Raw genomic sequence first — 26,337 nt, 5'->3', positions numbered from 1 at the left:
AGGTCAGGTGTTATATTTATTTCAAGGATAGAAAGATTATATTCAATCAGGGGTTGAAGAGTTAGTCAGAAAATGCTCTTTTTTTAATTAATTTTTTTTTTTTTTTTTACCATTTGTTTATTTTTGAAAGAGAGAGAGAGACAGAGTGCAAGTGGGATAGGGGCAGAGACAGAGGGAGACACAGAATCTGAAGTTGGCTTAGGCTCTCAGCTGTCAGCACAGAGCCCAGTGCATGGCTAGAACCCACAAACTGTGAGATCATGACCTGAGTCGAAGTTGGACGCTCAACTGACTGAGCCACGTAGGCGCTCCATTTAATTTTTTAAATTTATTTTTATTTTTTGAGAGCGAGAGAGCGTGCACACATGTGTGAGCACAAGTGGGGGAGGGGCAGAGAGAGAGGGAGGGAGATAATGCCAAGCAGGCTCCATGTGGGGCAGGGCTCGATCTCAGAGTCATGAGATCATGCCCTGAGCAAAATCAAGAGTCAAAGCTTAACTGACTGAGCCACCCAGGCGCCCCTAGTCAGAGAATGTGCTGTGGGAAAGAGGGCTTTTGAGTTCATCCTTGTAAAACATGTAAGAGATGGAAAGAAGAGAATTAAAGGCAGAAAAACTGTATGATTACTGATATGAAGAAAGGCCAGTGTGGGATGTGTAAGGAATCACTCCTTTTTGTCAGACTAGAGGACACTGGAGAAGACTGGTGGGAAACCATGGCATGGAGAACCACAAAGACCAAAAAGCTAAACAATTTAGGCTAGATTCTTTTTTTTTTAATTTTTTAATGTTTATTTATTTTTGAGAGAGAAATAGACAGACTCAACCAGGGGAGGAGCAGAGAGAGGGAGACACAGAATCTGAAGCAGGCTTCAGGCTGTGAACTGTTAGCACAGAGCCCAATGCGGGGCTCAAACCCACGAACTATGAGATCACGACCTGAGCCGAAGTCGACGCTTAACCAACTAAGACTCAGGAGCCCCAGTTTGGGCTAGATTCTATTAGTGCTGGGGAACAACTGAAGGTTTGGAGACAGAGGGTTTGTCTCAATTGAGCCGGGCTTCTGGAAGATTATCTTGGTTTGGTGGGTATCATGGAAAGCCTGAACTAGAGAAAAGGCAGGGGGCATAGAAATGAGGGATTCATCAAAAGTGACAAAATGTAGGATGAATGGGGCTTTACTGTTTATTAGATATGGACCACAAGGAAGAGGAAGGAAGGAAAGGTGTCAGTGACATTTTGATACCTGGCACTGGGGAGGATGACACTGTCATTAATAGAAACAATAATGAAGGAGGAACAAGTGTGACAGGGATGATGGTTAAACTTCCTTCAGGCTAGAGTGTCTGTTGTAGGGTAAATTTTCAATAATAGAAGTTTACTGATCTCCAACTGTGCTGCTGAAGGTAACACTGCCTTGTTTTCTCACAGACAATAACACTAGATCTTATAAGGGCATGCCTAATTGTACATTTTAATTGTAAATAATACTTTGTTCTCAATAGAGCAAAGCATAATTATGATACGAGAGTCTCTCTACATTGTGAGGGTTGAGAAGGGAAGATAAACTTCAACAAGTTGAGTTGAGGAAACTGAGTCTCCGAGAGGCTAAAGGACTCATTATTCAGGTCTCATGTTCAGTTAGTGGCAGAACAAAGACTAGAAGCAGTTCTCCTGAAGGCCAGTAGTGGATTGAGTTTCTTATTGGAGGGGAGAAGGCAAGAACAAGGCCTTGGAAAGTTGAGCTGTGGTGACCATTCTATGCTCATACTTCCAGTGTTTTGGTGGGTTTAATGTGGGAGGAAGAAGGCTATGTTCCCTTGTCTGCCAGTTGTGGTTTATAGGATATAGCATTCTCTTTAATATAAAACAGAAACTTTTGTCAAGTAATTGTTTACTGATATCCCTGTTCTTTTACTTGTTTTCTTTCATTATTTTTACTTCACAAGAATTAAAGCAACACAGTTATATAACTTACTATATCCACCTAGTCCTAGCTTTCTCTTAGACAGAACCATGTTAAGTGGAGGATAAAGATCTTTTCAGACTTCAGTTAAGCAAACATAAACTCTCTGCTTTTCCACATCCATTTTCAGAACTGTCCTATAAAACCTCTCCACTCTCCGTCTGACTGCCAGCTGGATATATATTGATGCTCAAGGCAATATCGAGAGCCATGTTGTTGAAGAGTCTCTGAGCCTGGATCCTTGAATGACTATGTGAAGAGGAACCCTCCTGTAGATTGGATGTTAAATGAGCAAGAAATAAATCTTCATTATGTTAAGGCACTGAAATTATAGGGCTTATTTATTTCAGCAGCTATCATAACCTTAGTTAGAACAGAGGATCTCTCTGTTACAGCTGGAGTGAATCGGACATTGTTTGACTATTTTCTGGTATTAAAAAATGCCATAGAAAAGTTTAAAGACAATGTCATTTGTCCTCTCTGATTTGTGACTTCCTTATTATATTTATTTAAAGTTAAACTCAGCCACCCCAGAAATGATAATGCTGTTGGCAATGCCTCATTCAATATGTTAATCATGAGAATACAGAATAAGTCCTTTGAAATTGGCTGTATCATATAAACATGCAGAATGTTTTTTAAAGGTGAGATAAAGAGATATCTATAAATAAAACACCTATGTCTCCCTTTCTGGAATTTCTTTTCATCCCTGAAAATGCAAAGCAGACCAGCCACCAATATATAGACTTTTGTAGAGAGGCAACATGGATACTGTCAAGATAAACCAGTTCTGTTAATGTGATTTCATACCCTCTGGAAAAAAATGTGTGTGTGTATATATATATATACATATTGCCAACCTCCTAAAAGCTTAGAATCAAGTCATTTCTGATTTTATCCATGTATTTTAGTAGGCTACAGTGAAACTCAAAACCTTACAGAGAAATAAACCTTATTTCAGATTGAAGGAATTTCAGCGGTTGAGGAAAGTTCAAGCCAGATCCACTGCAGTTTAAATCCAATTTTTTTTCCTTTGAGTAGAATATATTATCGAGAATAAATGTGCTTCAAACCAGTTCTTAGGTATTATGTTGCTTATAGAGTCCAAGGTGTATAGAAGGTGTATAGAAGCTAAAAGCTCCTCCTTAAAAATAATTCAGTTACTCTTGTCGCCTCAAGGTAATCATTGTTGCACTATATGCTAACTAATTTGGATGTAAATTAAAAAAATAAAATTGAAAAACAAAGATAAAGTGCGAACTTGTAAACATGATGTATACGTCCTTCTTGTTCAGGCCCCTGTTTCCCTCTCTACTGTGTGCTCTGACCACTGCAGCTTCCATTCCGTGCACCAGCCACTCTTGAGTCCCTTCCCCTTCCTCAGTGTGCATGTGGTGCTGTCTTTGCCTCCAGCCTTCGCACATACGGTTCCCACTGCCAAGTACCCACCTCCCCCCTACCAACTCCTTTTCCTTAGCTTACTTCTATTCAGTCCTGAAGTCTCTGGTTAGATGTCATTTCTGCCCTGTAGCCTATCCTGAATGCTCTCCGTGGGCAGGTTAGGTGAGCTTCCCGTCTCTGCCATCAGTACTTTATCAGAACACTCCACACATGATTGTATGACTGAAGTTCAGTGGTTGGTGTCCTTTATACTGCAGTCTCGGTAAGTTCCGGGTGGCTTGTTTAATGACATGAAACCTAGTGCCTAATCTAATGCATGAAGCATAGTAGGCGGGACGCTATATTAAATGAATGTTGCTGAATCTAGAATAGCTCTCATCTGGAGTTCTAGTCAACCACAACACATAGAAGATGATGCTACTGGCCCACCAACCAAAGGACACTTATCTGGAATAACCTGATTCTCCAGGATCACTCGAGGCCAAAATAACTGAAGTGGTAAAAGCGTTAAGCATAAAGCATGGTTTTCCTTTGTACAGTAAATAACTATCTTCAGTGGCCAAATTCATGCCCCTTAGCTCATTATTCTTAAGCTCTAACTGAAGTAGGGTTATAGAGACTGACTCTGTAAATGATCCCAAAGGGTATAAACAAAATTCAAAAAACAAACCTTTCTCTGATTTTGATCGTTTAAGCTTGCAAATCTGTTCCTTGTAATCTGGAAATGCAGGAAAAACAACCCAGCAGCAGCAGACCAGACCCTGCTCCTCTGCCCATCACTGTTCAGCAGCTCACCCACTGATTTGGAAATTCCTCTTTGAACTAACATTTGATTTGCTCCAGAGTATCTCTGAGCTCGTACACTTTGCCCTCTCTCAACGGTTGTTCTTGACATTAATCTCCCTGCCCCCCATCTTCATCATGGTCTTGTATTTCTAATCATCATCTTCCACTATCACCTTCTTGCCTCAAGCTTCACTTTTGCCTTATTAAAGTCAGTGTCAAACCAAGCTGTCTTCCACATAGCCTGGTCTGAGGTGCTGCCAGTCCCACTGCCATTATCGATGCTCCTGGCTGGCTCTAGGCCCCCGCGTTTGGTTCTAAATCCAGGAGGATTTAGAGCATACAAGTATGGGAGAGGGCTCAGTGGGGAGAGGAAATGTTTACCTATTACTGTTTCTCTGGCACACAAGAAATAGCTGAACCAGAGAGGCTTTAAGAAAATGGCAGCGTGGCAGGTGGGATTCCTCTAAGGTCACAGACTGATGCAGAAACAGAGAAGCCCTCAGGTCTACAACATAGCACCCTTGGTTCACCAGTGCATTCTCTGCCGTAGGAATGGATGAAGGCTTTTGCAAGGGGTGTTTGCTGGGGTCAGCCTACCACAAAGAATTGTTGAGAGTCTTCCGGACAATAGAGGGAATTTTTCAACCAAAAGCGCAGATGCTTCCGGTTTATTTACACTAATGTTAAACACGCAAATGCCCAGCAACCCGTGGCTACTTCCTTACCTTGTGTAACTGATAATACTGGAAGGCACCGATTCCACCTTGCTCCTCTGCAGTCCAGAGCACCAAACGCAGAGTCCTCTTGGGTCGCAACCCTGGGAAAAATAATAAAATAAAACAAGTGATCCTTCAGGTGATTTAAAATTTTTTAAAAATGGCAAGGCCCCTCATCTGCATTCTGGAGACAGGAGGAACTCAGAGGCACACGTAGTCATCTCTTGCTGATGTGGCTGCCTGATTCAGAGTGTGGCTGACACAGCAAAGAAGCGCCCTCAGGGCTGATCTCCAGGGCAGGCTAATGGAGAAAGGGGTTGTACAAATGCTGCCTGCAGGCCAGAAGTGAGAGCCTCTAATCATATCCTGAATGGACAACCTGCCCAGCAGGACCCAGTGGAAGGCCAAGGTCAGTGGAATGTTAGATTGCATAGAGAAGATGCAGTCAGCAGGACTCTAGGCAGATCAGGGAGTCTTCCAATGACTAACTGAAACCCAATCATTTGGCTCTGCTGCAAGATCAGGTGTGAAGGGGGTTGCTCCTTAGTCTAAATCCACAAGCTGTCTGTGCTATCCTCAGTGACATGATGGCTGCAGAGCAGATACCGCGTTAATGGTTACCCACGGTCATTTTCCTTTACTATTTGGAAATACAAGGTCATTCGCTTCAGGTCAATGAAAATGAATTGCATGCAGATGACATTTTATTTACCTTATTGCTTCACAAACAGCTCGGTGACAATTTCATCGACTTGGGAAATACAAATTTCTGTCTTGGAGTTATTAAAGATCTGGCACATCTAGGACCATTTTTCAGTGACAGTGTCTGCTCAGTAAAAGTTAACCACAAGGATATCTGTTTTCCAAACTTGAAAAAATGGGAACGCAATATGCTAAAAGTCTCATTTTGTGACCAAGAATTAAAACCTGTTCCGATTTGGACCTTCTAATATCATTTGAGAGAAATAACCGTGACAGAACAACAAGAAGCTGGGCTTGACTCTTATTAAGAGGATCTATGCGCCTGCCTCACCACAGGGGAGCCACAGGGAAGGACTTTGAGGGGCACTGAGACGGGCACGCTACAAATCTCCAGTGTAACCACACAAGTGCTGCCACCCAGGCATGCGGCCTTCGAGGGAACAGCCTGGCCAGCTGCAGCCAGGATGATAAATGCTCCTGGGGAAGGGAGACGGGACCTGCCTCCTCCTGGCCCCAACAAGTATTCTCCTTTCATAAGCCTAGTGCTAAGGAGCTGACTGGGCACTACATTTTCCACTAAATTGAATATTGTTGTGAAGCCACTTTACACTCGAGCATTTTAACATAATAAAAAGAATACAGGCTTAGCATGTAGGCTGACCTGAGTTCCCATTAAAGCCTGGGCGAGCAGTGTCTATATTCAATTGCTCAGAAAATGCCACTGCTGCGTTCTTCTAAGTCCATCGAGAGCCCAGCTTCTCACCTCTGCTAGCGTGGTGGTCAGAGCCCCACCTCCTTCTGCCCAAGCTACTCCTCCTGCAGCCAGATGGCCCCTGTAAAACTGAAACTGGGTCATGTCATTTCTCTGCTCAAAACCTCCAACAGCCAGAATGTAAGCTTCTGGAAGACAAGGTTAAGCTTGTTGATTCACTGTGATGCCCTCAGTGCCCAACCTGCTTGGCACACCTTGGGTACCCAATAAATCGGCAAGGAACGGATAAATGAATCCAAACCTTGGGGTGTCACTTAGAATAAAATTCAAAGCCTTCCACTGCTTTCTCAGCCTCATCTCCTAAAACTCTCCAGCTAGCTCACTCTCAGGCAAGCTGTTACAGTTGAAAACGGCAGGCAGAGCTGGTGAACCCTGCTATCATTAGGCACTAGCTGTGCAACCACTGGGAAATCGATCTACCTGAACTTCAGCCACCTTATCTGAAAAGTGGAGAGAATACTATATGCCTATCCCATAACTCTTTCATGGGATGGTTGTGAGGATGAAATGAAATGTGATAATGTATGGAAGACAATTCTGTGCTTGGCATGTGGCAGACATTTAATAAATGAACTATGAAACTTCATAATGGGTATCTAGGCACAGAATGCACACTTGTACCCTTAGAGAGAAGGGGCATCTAAATACTCAGACAGCAAGTTCTTTCAAAGGCATTCAGGTGCCTGCTGACAAGGAATCCTGAAGTGCCCACTGCCTGCTCCAGAGTCAAACTAGCCTCTCACATTCAAAGCACAAACGTCAACCATTGCGGGAAGAAGTCTAACTGGTATATCTAAAGATCACAACCTTTGGTTTTGCTAAAAGAAATGTGCTTAATGTCACTTTAAATCAAATGACACTTTGCTTGCAACATAGAAAAAATAGGAGAGGATAAAGTACTACAAGTAAAAATTCTGAACATTTGTTAATCCATAAAAAGGAAAAAAAAAATTTTCTTTTCACATTATCTCTGCACCTACCAGCAAAACAGTACCAAATTACTAAAATGATGGAATTCTCTAAATAAGGATAAAAGGACAGTTAGCACAGGTTAGAAAAAATCATTTTTTTAAAAGCAAATGCCTTGAATATCCCTATAGATTTGGCGTTCCACCTGAAAATCATTATTGTACGGTATTAGTCTCCTTCCCATTTCAAATCGGCCAGATGGCCAATGATATTATATTAAGATAATAAAGAAGTAATCAGTCGAAATGAGGAATGGTAGGGCCTCCAAACAACAGGAGCATAGCTGTTGATGTAAAGCTGGCTCTAAAAAGACACACGGAGCCTCATTCAAGCCCCTGAGAAAGCAGCTCAGTTCCCGTCAGCACGGAACACCAGGGCCTGCCCCAAGTTCAAAGTGAAGGGCCAGACAGAAGAGGTTAGGAAAGCAGTGGTAAGCACATGGCCTGACTGAGCTCCAAAGTCTCTACTCTGATATTCTGGCTGTCTCTAAACCTAAGACAAATGCGTGACTTCATTCAATGACTGGACTCTGCTCCTAGTGTGGGGTTTGGACCCCCAAGCCACCCGAGTCCGCAGACAGGGAACGCGGGGCCTGGAAAGAGGCTGGCCATGAATCTGAGTAAGTATTGTTTGAGTCCCTGCCCTGCTACTTCCGTCTCCGTGACTTCAGACTAGTTACCTGATCTCTCTGGGCCTCAGTTTCTTCATCTGTACAGTAAGGAAAATGGTCATTGCCTCATAGGATTGTTAAGAAAATTAAATGAGATGAGGAAAATATGTATCAAGCATGGTCCCTGGCACATAGTAGGTTTTCAAGAATTGTTAGTTAGCTTCTTTCTGTATGATTGCCCACAACTTCTTAGTCTGGGCCAGTAATCTCCAGGGAGATCTTGTGGGAAAGCCAGGAAAGAGGCACAGTCCTCATTCCTCATCCTTAGGAACCGGAGAATATCTCTGTTTATTCAGAGTGTGTACTCAGCCAGTGGAAAAACTTCATCTAACTTGTAGAAAAATGCATACCCTCTTTCAGTGTGAAATGCTTCCTCAACACAACATAGAGCATATCCAAATCTAAGTAAAGACAGGAATGGGTTCCTCACTTCTTAAAAGTAAGGGTTAACCGGAATTGTTAGTTTCTGAATAAAGTCAAAGAACTGGAAAAATATGAAAACTGAATAAAGCTGATATAAGAATATCTGTTTATCATTTTTCTTTTTCTTTTTTTAAATTAATTTTTATTTTTTTTAAATTTAAATTTAAGTTAATTAACATACAGTGTAGTCTTGGCTTCAGGAGTAGAACCCAGTGTTTCATCTCTTACATAAGACACTCAGTGCTCATCCAACAGGTGCCCTCCTTAATGCCCGTCACCCATTTAACCCATCCCCCTCACCCACCTCCCTTCCAGCAGCCCTTAGTTTGTTCTCTGAATTTAAGAGTCTCTTATGGTGTGCCTCCCTCTCTGTTTTTTATCTTACTTTTCCTTCCTTGTGCATCTCAAATCCAAACTAGATTTAAAAGCTAAGAAAGAATTCTAAGTATATAAAATAACCACAACAACAATAAAGCAAGATCACCCATAGCAAGACAACATAGTGATATGAACTGGTATGTAGGGGTATGATTTTGTAGACATGGGGTAAACAAATAGCTCAATATCATCCTGACTCACAACCCTGGCCCTGGCACAGCACTGGCCCCAGGTAAGCACAGGAAAGAAAGTCTTACAAATGGAGGTGAGTGGTAGGACTCTGGTCTCAGCGGTCTAGGAGTCAGGTGTCATTGAGGTTTTGTCAGAAGACAGGCAACTCATTCCCCTTTGGATGTACAGAAACTTCTCAGAGATTTCTCACCCTCCTGGAATTTCTGTTAAGAACTCCAGATAGCATAGCACACATTTTATAGCATATGGTTTCCCTCTTAAAAAAACATAAAGTGCTGATATTGTGTCAGAATGTTGTCTTGTTTATGAAATACGATATACATGCATTTTCACTTTCATTTTTACTGAGGAAAATAATAATGCAAATGGGAAAATAGTACCTAGGAGAAAAGGTAAAAACCATCTGGTGGAGTTTGTTTTTCATTCTTATCAAACCTGGAGATGAGAAGGCTGAGAGGTGACTTTCATTAAACTGATCAGTTGAAAGGTCAGTGGACTGTCCTACACTTGCACCAAGTGGGGCAAAGCAAAATCAACTCACATTAATCCAACCTTGTAGATTGCTTTCCCATATCAGGAGTTCTAAAGAATGCTACTTGTTAACAATATGTGTCGACTCAAATGTTCACTTACTGCTCAGTTTCAATCCCTCCGAAACTATGGGTGAGTACTGTTCTCCCTTCTTTGACCTAACTTTGCAGAGAAAACACAACTTTCTCTTAGAGTAAATGCTGTATACCTATCTTCCATATAAATGCACTAGTTCATAAATAGACTTGTTGCCCAGCTCTCTTTTATCAATAGTTCAGGAGAGTGCTTACATTTAGAGATTTCTACCCCTGCAATAAACTTAATTAACATAATATCTGAGTTATAAGATAAATGGCACATTAGCATCTAAATTGAATGAGAAGAGGCTGTAAGCATAGTGGTTAAACAGATGGATTTGGTGGTCAAGACCTATTTCCACCTTATGCAAGTTACATAATTTGTCATATGGTATATATAAGCACATTATCATTGTTTTTTTTTTTTTTTTTTTTTAATAGGGTCATTGTTGAACACGGATTATTTTAGTGAAATAAACTATAGCTACTTCTCTTTATAGGCAGGAACAGAAAATCACTTTGAAGATCTTTTGTTCTTGGAAAAATCATTTGGTGTCTTAGTTATGTAAATATGAAGCAATTAGGCACTTTTGGGGGGTCTTGGGGCAGGGCAATAACCTGTTTTTTTTTTTAAGTTTTTTTTTGTTTTAATGTTTATTTTTGAGAGAGAGAGAGAGCGCTAGTAGGCTGAAGCAGAGTCCAGGCTCCAAGCTGTCAGCACAGAGCCCAGTGTGGGGCTAGAACCCACAAACCGTGAGATCATGACCTGAGCTAAAGTCAGAGGCTTAACCAACTAAGCCACTCAGGCACCCCCTAACCTGATTTTTATATTCCATCTTGTATATTCCATCTACCTCTGAGTCATCTAGAGGAAAGGGACACTGGGCAGGAGGCAAATCGGTGTGTAAAAGGAGCCTAGGGCCTTCTGGGAGGAAAGCCCCAGTGTCCTCACCCACCTCCTTGGATTGGGGGTTGGGGACGAGAGACCTGTTGGGTCAGGGTGACAATGACTAAGGTCCTGGGACACAGAAAGTCCTGGAAACAACTGAAATGAAGTGACCTGATGAAGGGAGAAGTCTGGGCTGGTGACTCAACACAGGTGACTGAGCTGGTGACTCAACCCAGGGCTCTAGGGAAAGGGCTGATTCCAGCCTAGCATGTGGCCAACTCCGGATCCTCCAGATCCAGCCACCCTGGCACAGAGGTTATGGTTTAGGGAGTAATAGCTGAAGATGAGAATGTAAACAAAGAGTTGCAATCTTGTTGCCCAAAATGAGCACCGCTGTGACTCAGGGGTACAAACAATGCCACACACAGCAGTCACAGGTGGCTCCAGCTGCAGGTTTTGGGGGGGAGACTGGCCTATTCGGCCCACGTAAAGTCCTGGGATTAATGGACAATCTGGAGGTGGCGGGAGGGACCTCAAAAGGAGATAATAGACTTCCTGCTAATAAGGACTGTGGAGGCTTGAATGATTAACTGTAAAGGCGATTAAAGAGATGTGATCATATTTATAACCTGTGTTTGTGGAACGGGTCATAACAGTTATAATTTCCATAATTCAAAAGGAACAGTCCTACCTCATTATAATGATTAGGATTCTATTAGCCAGGAAAATCACAATTAATCATTGCTGAAGCAAAAGCACAGTGACTACCAGTGCGTGAAGGCCATTTCTGGCCCTAACCCAGTTTCTCACCCTCATCTCCTGCTTCTGCCTCTCCTCCTAAGCTCCAGCCACATCACATTTCCTATCCGTCCCTGAACATGCCATGCTGGCTCAGATATTTGGTTCTTTGTATATCTTCTTCCTATCTAGAATGCCACTGCACTTTTTCCATCTGGCAAACTCCTATTCACTCAACAAAGCCCATCTCTAATTTTACTTTCTTTGGGAAAGCTCCCCTAACTCTAGGGCAAAGTTGGCTACTCCTTTCTCAATGTTCCTCTAGAACTTCATCCGTACCTCTCTTTTCACTTTCAACCACATTTAAAGGACATTAATTTTCTGAGACTGACACATTTCTGTTTTTCATAATCCTGGTCCAGATTTAACAAGTGCTGAATAAATGCTTATTGGCTGACTGACTGAATGAATGAATGCCTACTTACATTTATATAAATATAAATAAAAGCTACTGCCTTTTCATTTAATCTAAAGCATATTAGTGCCTCCTGGCTTCACAGAAAGTTGGTAAGATATGCTCTTTTTTTGAAACCAGAGCCCAAATAACACGGGTAAAACCACCCCAGTTGTCCAGATAATCAGATGTGCTTCAACTTCAACAGGAGCCTCAGTTGCGATTGCATTTACTTATTTTTGCAGCACAGGTGGGTCTAGTCAAAATTTAGTACAACAGCTTTTGTCGAAGAAGTCATTAAATCAATGCATTATGGTCAACAGAAATCTTTCCAGCAGCTAACTGTATTAAATGATAGGTATTCGCATTTTGAACTCCGACAGTTCTCTTTAATTTTTTACCAGATATTTGTTCTGATTATAAAGACAATATATATCCTTTTAAAAACTGAACTAAGAAAAACAATGAACAAGTGGAAACAAATAACCTCTAAGCATATTGCTATATTTCCTTATAAATTTTGTATGCAAGTATGTGTACATGCAAACTGTGATATTTTATATATAGTTTTATACTACTTTTTCCACTCAAAATCATGGCATACATGGCCTTTATCTTCTATAATTAATAATCAAAGAAATTATTCTTAATTGTTTTAGCTATTCCCTTATTATTGGATGCTTAAGATATTTATCCTTAGGACAAGTTATTAAAAGTAGAAATACCAAATCTAAATAATATAAACATTTTTAAGGAGCTTGAGACATGTCACTAGTGTCCTAAAGAAATGTTACCAATTTATATTCCCACCAGCAGTGTGTAGGAATATTCGCTTCTACTTAGTGTGGAATTTTAATCCTATCTCCTTTGTTTTGATACATTCTATTCATTTTCAGCCCTAATAATCACACAAACACACACTGAAACTGTAGTGTTTTTTTTTAACTTTATCGAGACAAATGTTAAGTTTATTTCTGATGCTTGACTAGAGTTAAAATATGTGAATTGATTTTTCTTATTTAAATCGCCTGATAGTAGGGCTTTTTCATCAGTATATTTCCAGGATTATGTTAGCATCATGTAGGGATCACAAGTCTGATCTAGTTGGCATCTTTAAACATACTATTTCTTTTTCCCTATCATTATTTCGAGTGTTCTTATCTGCAAGGAGAAATTGAGAAGCCTGGTTAATGATAGATTTGAACTCTGAATCACATTTCTGTTAAGAGCTCTACCTTGCAAAAACATCCAAATGGGGAAGAGTTAAACACAAAGTACGATGTCTGAAAAAATGATGGTAAATCAAGTACAAGTACTGAGACTTCTCTTACAAATTCACAGTCAGCAATATAGTTCTTTAAATTTTATTTCTTGTGAAGATGGCGCTGTGTGAGAAGAACGAAACTGTTTATGCTTGAATCAGGGGTTATCAGAAAGTAATACATCTGCAACAAGCAACGGAGAGGAGGAAATTTCCAGGCTCCCCCTTCAAGACGAAGCAGCAGACATGAAGCGCAAGTTGTTTATATGCAAGGGCGTCATGAAGCTGCTTCTGGGAACTCTTGCAAGTGCTCCTCTCTAGGGTTATGGTCAGGGGGTTTTCTCGTCAGTTCTTTGTGTATAAAATTAGTTATGAGGTCGCCCAAATTTGTTTTTGACCAATAATTAACCACACTTTTTGTTCTTGGTTTCATCTAAGTTTGGGTTTTCAGGCCGGAACACATTCGGTAGGGTCAACACATTGTTTGAAATCAGTTTTGAGCAACAACAAAACCCCCATCCTTCTCGAGCACTGCTCCGTTCTTGGCTCCCAAAGTGATCACTCAGTGTTCTTGCTGAGGACAAACCTCATCATTGGAAGCACAGGATCATCAAAATGTCCCCTCCTTTCCATTCCCACTGCAGATACCATACTTTAAGCCCTCTGAATCACTGCAATCACAAACTGTTGCCTCCAATCCACTCTGTAAAGCTGCCGCAGATTCATCTTTTTAAAATAGTGCTTTGAACATGTCACTGGCTGCATGAAAATCTGTAATCAGTCCTTACTATCTGCAGCAGTAGTCTGCCTCCAAACTTTTTTGAATATGCATCTCTGTAAGCGATGCAATTTTGAGCACGCATTAACACATGTGTATGTTTACGCGTAAATGACACATATGCAATATTGTCAAACACTTAATATATTAATGAAAGTATTTCTTTTTTTAGATAAGGAATAAATATTTTCCCATACCCAAATGATGATCCTACATAGTTCCTGGCTTCAGAGACCACTGGTCTATAACGTAGAGCCCATAGGCATTAGAATGGCATTTGAGGCTTTATACAGACTAGTTCCAATCTGCCTCTAGACTTACCTCCAACTACTCTAGTTTCCAAAGCCTCAATTCCAGAGAAATCAGTCTCTTCATTTTCTTCCCATCTCTGTGCTTTTCCTCATAACCCTTATCCTACCCCATCTGCCCCTCCTTTTTTTCTTGACTTAACCAATGTCCCAAACATCTTATAAGACCCAGCTCCAATTCCTCCTGCTCCACTCTCTCCTTCCTCTGAACTGCAAAACTGTTATTTTCTGCTCTACGCATTTGGCAAGTGGTCACAATTAGTGTACTTTCTGCTTTGGGTTTCCACATGCAGCTCCTGGTAAATCAAAGAGCTCTATATGTTGAATGGATTAACACACTTAATAGAAATGGTTGTAAGTTACAATGAGATGGATAGAGATTAGATCTATAAAAAGAACTTTTGGACAGAGTATTTTTAAACATTAAATCAATTATCAGTTCCATTTGCCTAAGGGAAAGTAAAACTTGGAAATAAGGCGGGGAACATGGAAGGAGGCTGGAATCTCTGAACCTCTGTTAGAGCTAGAATATTATAGTTGATGCCTCTGCAGATACTGAACCCATCCACAGGGACATGGGACTGGCATTTTCTCAAGAGAAGTGCTTGGCCTTCCAAGAGATGTGCTGTTTATCTCAAACATTTTCATTCCTCAGTTAGGGAAAGCGTGAGACACATTTGTATTCTCCAGATAAAAGAAACCTCAGAGCAAACTCAGGGGTGTTTACATGAAATTTCAATGCTTCAAAATTTATGAACCTTACACTGCCAAGGAAATAGACTATCTGACCCTTATGGAGCTTTTGCTTTTCCAGGTCATTGTGCCACATCTTATGTATAACCACTATTAGGGTAAGAAAGAAATTTTATATAGTCTGTTCAAAGTATTTATAGGAGCTTGGAAAAATTTACTTTAGCTCTCAGGGGAATGCCATCTTAGAAAGACTCCCCAGGTTTATCTGCTGTTCCTCCTAGGGCTGAGCTTACAGGGGTATGCTTGGTGTCTGTGAACACTCCACTTCTGAAATGAAACCAAACCCATGCAGTTATGTGCTTAGTGTGGGAAGGAATGCGATGCCTCCATTCTTAGAACTTTTCCCAGGACCCCTGTCCTCAAACCTTAAAATCAAACTACTAGATTTTTTTCCCACTGTGTAGACACTAATATTTCAAGAACATTATTTCCTGTCATTTCCACATTTTACACTTGTTAAAACATGTCATTGCTGTCCATCTTTCGATACATGAGCATACATTTAAGAATTCTAGTCCATAAAGGAAGAAACCAAAATTCTGTCACAGGAGAAGTGGACATACAAATCAATAAATACTTGGACTAACTGTGCAGAAATCAAAAAGCTTAAATGGCATAATCAAAGCTACTCAAAATATCAGACTCACTCATTCAACAACTATTCCTGGCCCAGGAACTGAGGGATTTAGGGCTGAAGAGGACAGTCATGCTCTCTGGAGTCATGGAATCTAAACTTACAATCTAGAAGACAAACAGAGTAAGAAACTCCTACATTATTCTTATCACTACTGCCATCACTATCATTGTTGTAGGCACTTGTAATTCATCTAAAAAATTAACTTATCATTGCTCTGCATGGAGAATGAGGTTACTCCAGAGAGAGAGACTTGCACTGGCTTCACAAATTGGAACTGGGACATAGGGCAGAAAGGTAATGAAGGAAAGAATTAGATGAGAGCAACCATATAGTGGTACAGCATTTACAGCATCCCTCATATGATTTTAGAGATGGTCAGCACTCAGTGCAAGCTGGGAGAGACAGGACCAAGGTTTACTGGGCACTCAGTACTGTCCCAGACACTATACTGTTTCCAGATAATATCTCATATAATTTTAGAAACATTGCCCCATTTAATTCTGCAAAGCAAGTAATACTGCCTTCCCCTTTTACAAATAATGAAAGTGACAGGTATAGAAATTAAGTCACTTGCCAAGACTATATAGCTAATAAATGGCAGAGCTGGGATTCTAACTGGGACTGCCAGATGCCCAACCTATGCTTTTTTTTTTTTTTTAATTTTTTTTTAAGGTTTTATTTATTTTTGAGACAGAGAGAGACAGAGCATGAACGGGGGAGGGGCAGAGAGAGAGGGAGACACAGAATCGGAAGCAGGCTCCAGGCTCTGAGCCATCAGCCCAGAGCCCGACGCGGGGCTCGAACTCACGGACCGAGAGATCGTGACCTGAGCTGAAGTAGGACGCTCAACCGACTGAGCCACCCAGGCGCCCCCAACCTATGCTCTTAACTACATCAGATCTCTGCCTTCCCAAGCAATAAGTTGTATGGGAAGATCTGACCAGTCATGTACCTTCTTCTGTCTTTTTTCTTAGGTAAAACTCTAGCTTCTTCTGTCTGTTTTTAGGTGAAACTCTCACATTAGAGAGTATAATCTCATGAAGCTACTGTTTCCCTTCCCATTACTCAAAGGTCTGTATTAGCACCTTCAAATTCCATATAAAACTGCCCAATTTCAAAGAGACAAAGTGGCAAGAATATAGCCTGTAGACCATAGACTGGTCAGTAGGGGTGAGAGCTGGGACCAGTGCAAAGAAAGAAATGTTCTAGGCAGATGGAGATAAGCAAGCAGACCCTATGACCTTCAAAAGTTGAACCACACTGGAATTTCGTATTTATCAACAGGAATGACAAAAGTCTTGAACTGCTGGGTCTGAAAATCATCACTAAGTTGAAATAAGTAGGAAACAGAGAAGGAAAATAACATTTTCTATATAGGTTGCTGAAGACTCATTGGTATTTGGGGAACCTGAGCTCCAGAAATAATCAAATTGAATCTAAAAAAATTATAAGCCTAGCATCCATTTAGACAAATCACCAAAATGCATTTTCTGCACAAAAAAAATCACAGGTCTGAAAAATCAGGAAAATATTACTGTCAAGATTATTGTAGAAAAGAAGCCCCAAATGCAAATATATTAATTTTTATGTCAACAATAAATCCATTAGGAAAACATAACTCATAAGGACATAGCAGGGGTTTTAAGTTCTCCTATGGAAAAATGATTTTTTAAACATCAGGTTTTCACTGCTCTCTGCAGAGGGAGATTATACCAGAGGGACAGTCATAATTGAGTTTAGGAATAGATCTGGAGGAGGGCAGAAAGGTGATCAAAGCACAGATTGGTGGAGAGCAATTACATAACAGTGAAAGTATTTACAGTTCCACTGATGCTGTATTAGAGACAGCTGGCCAACTGGTGGGGAGGTGAGGCTGGGGAGAGAAGGGAGCAGGATTTATTGGGTACTTACCACTATGCCAGACACTGTGGTAAGTTCTTTCCAGACGTTATCTCACTTAACTTTCACAACAATCCTTTAATACCTGGAGTATTACAATAACTGGGGGTATTATCCCCAAGTTACAGATAAGGAAACAAAGACTAAAAGAATGTTAAGTGATTTGCACAACTTCACAGAGCTAGTAGGTGCTACAGGCTGAGTATGAATCCAGATTTTCTTCTACCCTAGTGTCTATGCCTTTTCAATCAGAGACCACCCTGATTCAGGTCCCTATACATCGAGAACATTCTTGGACATACAAAAGACAAAAATAAGGCAAATACTAAAGACATTACCACAGAGGCTGAACTTCAATAACAATGTGAAAGTAACTGAGCTGCTTTCTAATGAACGTCTCACCACGCTGACCATGTCCTGAATCATCAATGTTAAGTCGCAAGGTGTCACTACAGAGGACAGCACTTGTTTTCAAGTCTTCCTATTCATTTCCACCAGGACCCCACCTTCTAACCTCTCCTCAAGTTTTTAGTGCAATCTTAGCCAGGAAAATAAGGATTGAGATAAACACCATGTTAGGGAAGGAAAAGAAGCAGAATGAAGATAGACACAAAGCACGACACAGAAAATCAACTATCGCTAGCCTGTGACTTGTAGAAATCACAGAAATCACACAAATCCCACTGTGAGCTGCTGGCCTTGAGGCACCGCCATCGTCGTTCTCCCACACAGCACTCTGCTCAAAGTCATCCCCTTCTATGAGAATTTAGCAGGGCTTACTCTCTCACTGGCTTGACCAGGGCATGAGTGAAAGAAGGAAAGAAAGGAAGGAAGGAAAATGAATGAGAAATTAAGAAGATCCAGAGAGAAAAATGACTAGGACATTGAAGACATAGCTATGATGTAAGTGATGAAACCTGTTTCTGTTTAAAGAATAAACAGAATAAGGAACATTTTCCCTCCAATAGATAAGTAACTCCTTAAACAGAAACTGGTGACCATAAACAGCACTGACACAAACTCAAGAAAAGATGTGGACACCTTACTCTGTCTCTTCCTATACCTCTTGCCAACAGCCCCTTGGTTGGGGAAGTGGTCAGCAAACCATACTTGCTCCTTAGGCCCCGCATCTACCCTCTACAATAAGGAAAAACCAGAGGTGGCATGGGGGAGATGAAGTGGAGAGTATCTGAGACCAAGTAGAAAGAATGCTGGAACATATCCAACACAGAATCCAAAAATCCAAGGAGGAAGGTGCCCATCTGGCCTGGCTCTCTGAGGCATCAGAAGGAGTACTGTGGTTTCTAGACACTAGCACAGTGCACGTGTAGATGGAGGGCAAGAGCTCAGGGACTGATCTGCTGGGGCCAAGTGACTGGCCGTGTAGAGGCTGCCAAGGCACAGTGACTGAGCGGGTTCTACCTTGTGTGGTAAAGAGGCATTGTGCATAGGACCAGATGGTCTCCAAGGCCAAGGGACATGGGAAGGACAGTGCATGGCCCAGACTTCAGACCCAACAAAGTCATCATGTGAAGAAGCAGTCATGAGAGAAATACAAACCAGAAAGACTTCCATGGTGTCATGCCGATCCTGACATGGATAGGAGAACACTAACTACATAATAGAGATGTTTGCTAATGAGGTTCAGTAAAAGGAAAGCTAGCATTTTTATTGAGTGCCTATTATATGCATTAGTTCCTTTGATTCTTCTCAATAGATTTTCACCATAACACAATGATGTCAGTATTATTATTTTTCCATTTCAACAGATTAGAAACGGAGGCTGAAGGAGGTGAAGCAACTCACTCCTGGTCACTTACAGTCATCACCCCTTGTCCACAGGGGATACGGTCCAAGACCCCTGGTGGATGCCTGAAACCACAGATAGCACTGAATCCTATATGTACTGTTTTTTTCCTATATGTACATACCTATGATAAAGTTTAATTCATAAATTAGGTGCAGTAAGAGATTTAGCAACAATAACTGATAGTAAAATAGAAAAATAAAGCAATACACAGTAACGAAAGTTATGTGAATGTGGTCTCTCAAAATATCTCGTTGTACTGTGTTCATCCTTCTTGTGATGATGTGTGATGACAAGATGCCTACGTGATGAGATGAAGTGAGGTGAATGAGGTAGGCCCTGTGACTGCAGAATTGGGCTAATACTAGCCTTCTGACAATACTCTGCTTCTGGACTGTGGTTGATGGTGGGTAACTGAAACCATGGAAAGTGAGATGTCAGACAAGGCGGGGGATGACTTGTGTATAATAATGGTAGAAGCAGAACTTGAACCCTTTTGATCCTGAATGCCACAGTTTAAGCCTATACTCCTGTACATGGGTCCCCACGGTAAGCCCTGCGGGCCGGGGCTGACTCACTTGACGATTGAAGATGATAACAGATGATATCATCATATACCCACTCACAAGGCACTAATAAGAAAAGTACTCTCTTGGCCAGTCACAGAACTGAAAAGTTGAGGAGGTCCTATTCTCTCAGCACTGGATTCACCCTGGCCACAAAGTTTGTGGCATATTTGAATAAACAGCTTAAAATGTCCAAGCATAAATCTACACATTATTACAGAGTCTACTGGGCTATAGATCCCAGTTTCCTGGCTCTCCTTGGTTTGACTCACCAACACGTTGCTTAAATCTATTTCTGTATACTTAGGGGATCAATAGCATAAAGCATCAAATTGCTCCGAGCAAATAATTTTGTCTTCAGATTCTTCAAATGACAATAGGCATTAAAGAGGTTGTTTTTTTTTAAAAAAAAAAAAAAAAGATGTCAGGTCATTTCCTCAAGGCTTGGGCTTTCCAAGGACCTAAAGAGGAAGGAGGGTTCACTACCCAACCACATTAGCCATATACATGTTCAAGTCCTCTGTAAGGCAACAGTGTTGACTTACTCATTTTTGAGCCTTGAACTTGGAGTACTTTGAGTCAACTGCCTCATCTAATCCTAGCCAGACTATTTTACTGTTCCAGCATTAAATAACAGCACCAGCGTGAGTCTCCTCGCGCCTAACAGACCATGGGCATTAAGTGTTAAATAAACAGGACTTATCCCAGTGTTTCACAGCCTGCTTCTTTACAGTATTAAAACTGTTGCTTCATCCCCTTGAGGTTCCCAAGTAAGAAAAACAGCCTGTTTTTTATTATAAGCAATAACAATTTCCCGTCCCATCTAGAAAATGCATGCCATTGCCCAGAATAAAGTTTATTTCAAGAATTAGATCACCTTAGACTGTAAAGCATAACTGTGTTCTGGTTGCCTGTGGGTTTTTTTTTTGGTGGGGGGGGGGGAGGGAGAAATCACAATCCACTTTGAAAATTTACACACATTTGTCATTTTAGAAATAGTTCTTTGCTTTGGCTTTTGCGTGAGTAAAGGATTTTTCTAAGGACAGTGTCAAATAGCCCCATGATTACTCCCATTTTGCTATGCTAATCATTATCTTCCATTACTAGGCTACAGGCTCTGTCAGTTTTGAAAACAGCCTCTTTATGGAAAATAAAATATGAGTCAGGAGGCAAGCAAGTTCTCGGTGGCATTTGCGTGTGTCATTTTATTCTAGGCAGTACCTGTGGCATTTCTGCAGGGTGGGCCTGCTTTCATCAGCTGTAAAGGCATCGTGAGAAGACACCAGCACTCAAAGATCTGGCTGGAAAAACGCCACACGGCTTCTGTTAAAACAGTTGGATGCCAAAAATGAAGGCACATAGAAATCTGTAAAACTCCAAATGAAATGGAAGGTTGTTTCTCTCTTCCTAGATGCCCCTCTCATTCCAGAGGTAGCTGATAAAGACATCGGTTTGGAGTTTGACAGAAAAAAACAAAACAAAACAAAACTCTTCAAACAAACAAAACTTTTAGAGGACAGGGATGGGAGGGGGCAGGATTGAGAGCAGAACTGTGCTATTTAATGACTGAGGCTGAACATGCTTTCTACTGGTTTTCTTTCATGTTTCTTCATAAAGCATTTTTCATGCTTTCCTGCTATTTTGTAGCAGCTTTTTTTTTTCTAATATACTTAGGTTGCCAAACTAAAAAAGAATCCCTGCCCCCATGGACTCTATTTAGTTGAAAGACGAGTTTCAACTGTTCCATGCAGGAGAGTGAGCAGGCAACCTGTCACAGAAGTCAGGCAACAAAGGGCTCCCTTCAGAGCCTGTCCGTTTCCAGGTCCTGCCACTCTGTGCCCAGAGAAGTCAGTCCCCTGTGCACCTGCGTCCTCCTGGGCTGCCAGCAGGGTTGTTGGCACCACACATCAGGGATCCAGCCACTGTATTTACATTTTAATAAGAATTTTTGCTTTTATTCCTTTTTCTTGTTTGCTCCCAGGGGTTCTAATAAAGGGAGAAACAAAGTAATAACCAATTCACATAAGGAAGAATCAGCTGCATTTGGCTGAACGGACAATTTGGACTAAGAAATCAGAACTGGAATTTTTCAAATAGGACAGATATTTAGAAAGCAACAAATGTGCTTTGGGTAAGTTTTATTTCCCTTGCACTTCTTTGTACAGAGAGCAATGCCCTGCCATCCTATTTACTGACTATAACAGGTGTAGTTGGAGTCACAGACCCCTGTGACAGTGTCTTCTGGATTCAAGCTTCTGACACCTTTTTCAGGTCAGGTGTGGGCAAATCTAAGGAACAGCAGGACAAGTACATGGGAAGAGAGTCAAAAAAAGCAACTCAATTCTCAGATGCTTTCACTCCCATTCAATCTCACTTCTATCCCTTATGCAAATTGTAAGTCTTCTTGGTGCCAAAACTGCCACCTTGCTTTTATAGAACTTCTATGAGCCTTCTTTTGACAACTGCAATAAACTCTCAAAATCCCATAAGTACAAGGATTTCAGACCAGTTGACTGACTCAGCTGCCAAGGCCCCTCTGTTAGGCATGGCCAGGCTTATTTAGACTTTGCGTCCCTCGCCATACATTCTTGGGGAAAGTATCCTGGATTCTAAACTGCAGAGGGCACCTGGGATTGATGTTATTGTCAGCACATTTCATGGAGCATACGAAATAGGCAATAACATTTTTAAGTTCCCCATTGCTCAGTGCAGCAATGTGTGCACAAAAGGGGAATATATACCTCTGGAGGTGGGGAGAGGAGCCCAGAAGGACTACAAATTGAGATTTAATGTCCAGAACAACAACAAAACAAAACAAAACAAAACAAAACAAAAATCCCCCCAAAACAAAGCACAACTCTGTATACACACATTCACACATTTAGATTTCACTTCATTAAACTTATAACCTCTTCAATGAAGAGACAATGTTCATTTATAATTAGTAACATTGATATGCAGTTAACATGTCAAAGCCCATCAACAAGTTCCTTAGCATAGTTCAGGATTTAAGCTATGATAAAACTTTTCTTGCCATCTTCTTCACACTTAAGTGTTAGCTTAGGAGAAGTTGTCTTTGCTGGCTATTCAAAACAGATTTTATATCAATCCATATGAAATGATCATAAATACTCGGTTGCTAAACAAAAAAAAAAATCATAAACCTTTCATTCAAGCCACATTTGTGAAGACCCTTTCCCCAATCTCATAGGAAATTACTTTGATTGTATTTTTCTTTTTTTTAATGTTTATTTTTTTGGGGTAGGAGGGGAGAGAGAGAGAGAGGGAGACACAGAATCTGAAGCAGGCTCCAGGCTCCAAGCTGTCAGCACAGAGCCCAATGTGGGGCTCGAACTCAGGAATTGCGAGATCATGACCTGAGCCGAAGTTGGATGCTTAACCGACCTAGCCACCCAGGCACCCCTTGATTGCATTTTTCAAAAAATAAATTTTCTTTTTCTCTTAGGAGATATCATGTTAATCATGGAAATTTTGGAAAATACAGGGAAAAGAAGGCATAACCCTATTAACGATAAATAATCTTTGCTAACATTTTGGTATTTTCCTTCAATTCTTTTTTGGCATGCTTTTAAATATCTCTAAGTTGATCCATTATACGTACACGTGTGCGTGCATGTGTGTGTGTGTGTGGGGGGGGGGTGTATCTATATACACATACACATATAGGATCCATTACACATATATTTTTTCATTTTGCATTACAAACTACTAATTTATCTGTTATTTCACAGCCTTCCTATAATTCTATTTATATTTGGCTGAAAAATATTCCATTAGAAGGATAAAGCATGATTTAACTGTTCTTCAGTTGATATACTTTCCCTTTACTTCTAAGTTTAATAATACAAACAACATTGCAATCACTGGGTTCAAACATAAAGCTTTTTCAGATATTTGAATATTTTTGAGGATAGATTATGAGAAATAGAATTAGTCAAAGGATAATTTTAAGGCTCTTGATATAGAATGCCAAATTGCTTTCCAAATAGTTGGTATCAAATTATATTCCCATAAATAGTATATGAAAATGCCTTTTTGCTGTGCTCTTACCAGTATTGGTTTTATTTATTTTTTATTAAAATGGAACAGAGGTAACTCCTAAGTGGGAATCTAGTCATAGGGTATCAAAGTGCAGCAAAGCTGGTTACAGGTGAGGTGGCCAAGGCTCTCAGGTTTCAAAAGAAATACCTAAGTGTGTATACATGTATAGTGTGTAGAGTCCTAGGAAGGAGCCAAAGAATTGCAGACCAACTGTATTCATCTAAAACAAAAACTTCAGTTTAATAATGACTAAACTGTACAACAGGTTTTAACATTAATTTTCTCAAACTTCCCAAGAAACCAGTGTTTATGATTACATTAGTTTTATCAATGCAGTAGCTAAGATAAGAGAATTTCATTGAGGTGCCCACAATCCTAGAGCTTTTAACTTGTAGGGCAGGGGATCAAGATCAGACCTATAGACTACAAGACTAGTCGATTTTGTGACCTCATCAATAATTCTTAGGCTTGCTATACTCCTTGCTCTCTGGCTGAATAATTGGCTTTCAGTTTCTCAAGAAATTCTGCCGTATCTAAAACCTTGATTCATATAGAGTTAATAGAAGACTACCTTTTCCCATAAGTTCTCAGTGGAAATTTTGGAACAAATTGCTTCTTTGGTGGATATGTTTCCTTATTCTATCCTTCAGTATGACCTCAGCCATTTCTCCTGATGTACAAAAACTTCCAGGGAGAACTGGAATTGGGCAGCTACAATCGAGAAAGCTCATCCATTACCTGAAGGGCTTGCCTGAAGACCAAGGAAGCCTGGCCCTCTGTGGATGCGTCTTCTGCAACCTCACTGGAAAGCTCAACCTGTCCTCTCATCCCAACATTTTAAAGTTCAAATGTAGAACCAGAATCTGCTTTCAAGGGGAAGACATGAGAGTAGAGAGGAAATGCTGCCCTGCAGCTTGGGTAGGCCTTCAATTTCTGGCAACAGAAAATTCTTAGGGCTTTATAAATGGTGAGCAAGTTCTATGCCTCAGGAGCGTAAAGGGTTTTGGTTTCCCAGAAACACATCATAGGGGTAACTACACTGGCTGAGAAAGTACTTATAACGCAGCCTGGATGATGTTGGCCATATGTGGATCTGAAAAAGTAAAAAAACATCTAGAAAACAACCAATCGCTGTGTAAGGATCAGAATTCCATCAAGGTCAATGTTCTAGAATACAACCTCACAGGAGAAAGGATGCTGAGAAAGACCTCTGGAAATCTCAGTAGCTTTCTTAAAGGCTTCTCTTTCTCATAAAACAAGGTATCATAGAATAGTCATTAAGAATCTGGGCTCCGAATTTGACTGACTTAAAATTTAGGATGCACCACTGACCATACTAGGTAAAGCTGCATGACCTTGGGGTGATTTCAGCTTCTCCACCTAAGCCTCAGGGTCTTTATCTGGAAAATGGGGATGATACAGTAGTATTAGCCTCATGGGGAGATTGTGAAGATTAAATGAAAAAAACCTTATAAGTTAGTAGATACAAAACATCCTATAAAAATATAAGCTATTATTATTATATTATTATTATGTGCTGCTTTAAAGCCAATCCCTTGTCCTATAGACAATTCTTATTTGTTATTTATAAAAGTTTCTTAAAAAATAGTTTTGGGGGGTGCCTGGGTGGCTCAGTCAGTGAAGTGTCCAACTTTAGCTCAGGTCATGATCTCATAGTTCACGAGTTTGAGCCTTGCATTGGGCTCTGTACTGATAGCTCAGAGCCTGGACCCTGCTTCAGATTCTGTGTCTCCCTTTCTCTCTGCCCTACCCTGCTCACGCTCTCTCTCTCAAAAATAAATGAAATATTTATTTTTCATTTCAAAAATATATATTAATTTGGATATTCATTCAATATGAATATGAATGAATTTTGAATATTCATTCTCTCTCTCTCTCTCTCTCTCTCTCTCTCTCTATATATATATATATATATATATATATAGTTTTGGGGTTGTTCAGTAAATAGCAAAAAAACAGCAGCAAACTAAACTGGGCTGGAGGGCAGAACAATGATTGCATGAGAAGTGATAGCAGGCATATAACTAAATGAAGAAGAAAGCTTTCTTACAATAGACTGCAAGACTAAACCTCTGGTAATTAAGGGAAGCAAAAGTATTATTTCATATCTTCCCATTCAAAAAAGCAAACATTTTGTTCTTGATATTCTTTAGCTTCATCTAAATATAAACATAAGATAAAGTTTTTAAAATGTAATCTTGTTTGGCATTCTTTGAGCTTTTCTGAATATGAATACTCATGTCTTGGCTTAATTCTAGAAAATATTCAGCAACTTTCTCTCTCTTCTCTCCTACTGGAAATATTTACTGATGTATAATAAAACTTCTTGTGTTTCAAAATCATCAATATCTTCAATTCTTTTTTCCTCTTTTACACAGTTTTCTAATTTACATATTCCAAATCATAAAGTCTGTTTTTTTTTTTTGTTTTTTTTTGTTTTTTTAACGTTTATTTATTTTTGAGACAGAGAGAGACAGAGCATGAATGGGGGAGGGGCAGAGAGAGAGGGAGACACAGAACTGGAAGCAGGCTCCAGGCTCCGAGCTGTCAGCCCAGAGCCCGACGCGGGGCTCGAACTCACG

At 40.4% G+C, this 26,337-nt stretch overlaps 1 protein-coding gene across 7 annotated transcripts in view; it reads right to left on the bottom strand.

Annotated features, from left to right (window-relative positions):
• The window catches only part of CPQ (carboxypeptidase Q), a 548,491-nt gene that overhangs the window by 196,768 nt on the left and 325,386 nt on the right, over window positions 1-26,337 (bottom strand). For all 7 annotated transcript variants that reach the window (XM_060610970.3, XM_078441665.2, XM_060610974.3 and 4 more), the window contains exon 6: window positions 4,878-4,969. In XM_060610970.3, the coding sequence (XP_060466953.2) occupies window positions 4,878-4,969 (92 nt within the window). The remainder of the gene's footprint in view (window positions 1-4,877; window positions 4,970-26,337) is intronic.

The sequence above is a fragment of the Panthera onca genome, chromosome F2, assembly GCF_046562875.1.
Source record: "Panthera onca isolate mPanOnc1 chromosome F2, mPanOnc1 haplotype 2, whole genome shotgun sequence".
NCBI lineage: Eukaryota > Metazoa > Chordata > Mammalia > Carnivora > Felidae > Panthera > Panthera onca.
Note: the sequence above shows the minus strand (reverse complement) of the source record. Positions and strands in the feature narration are given on the sequence as shown.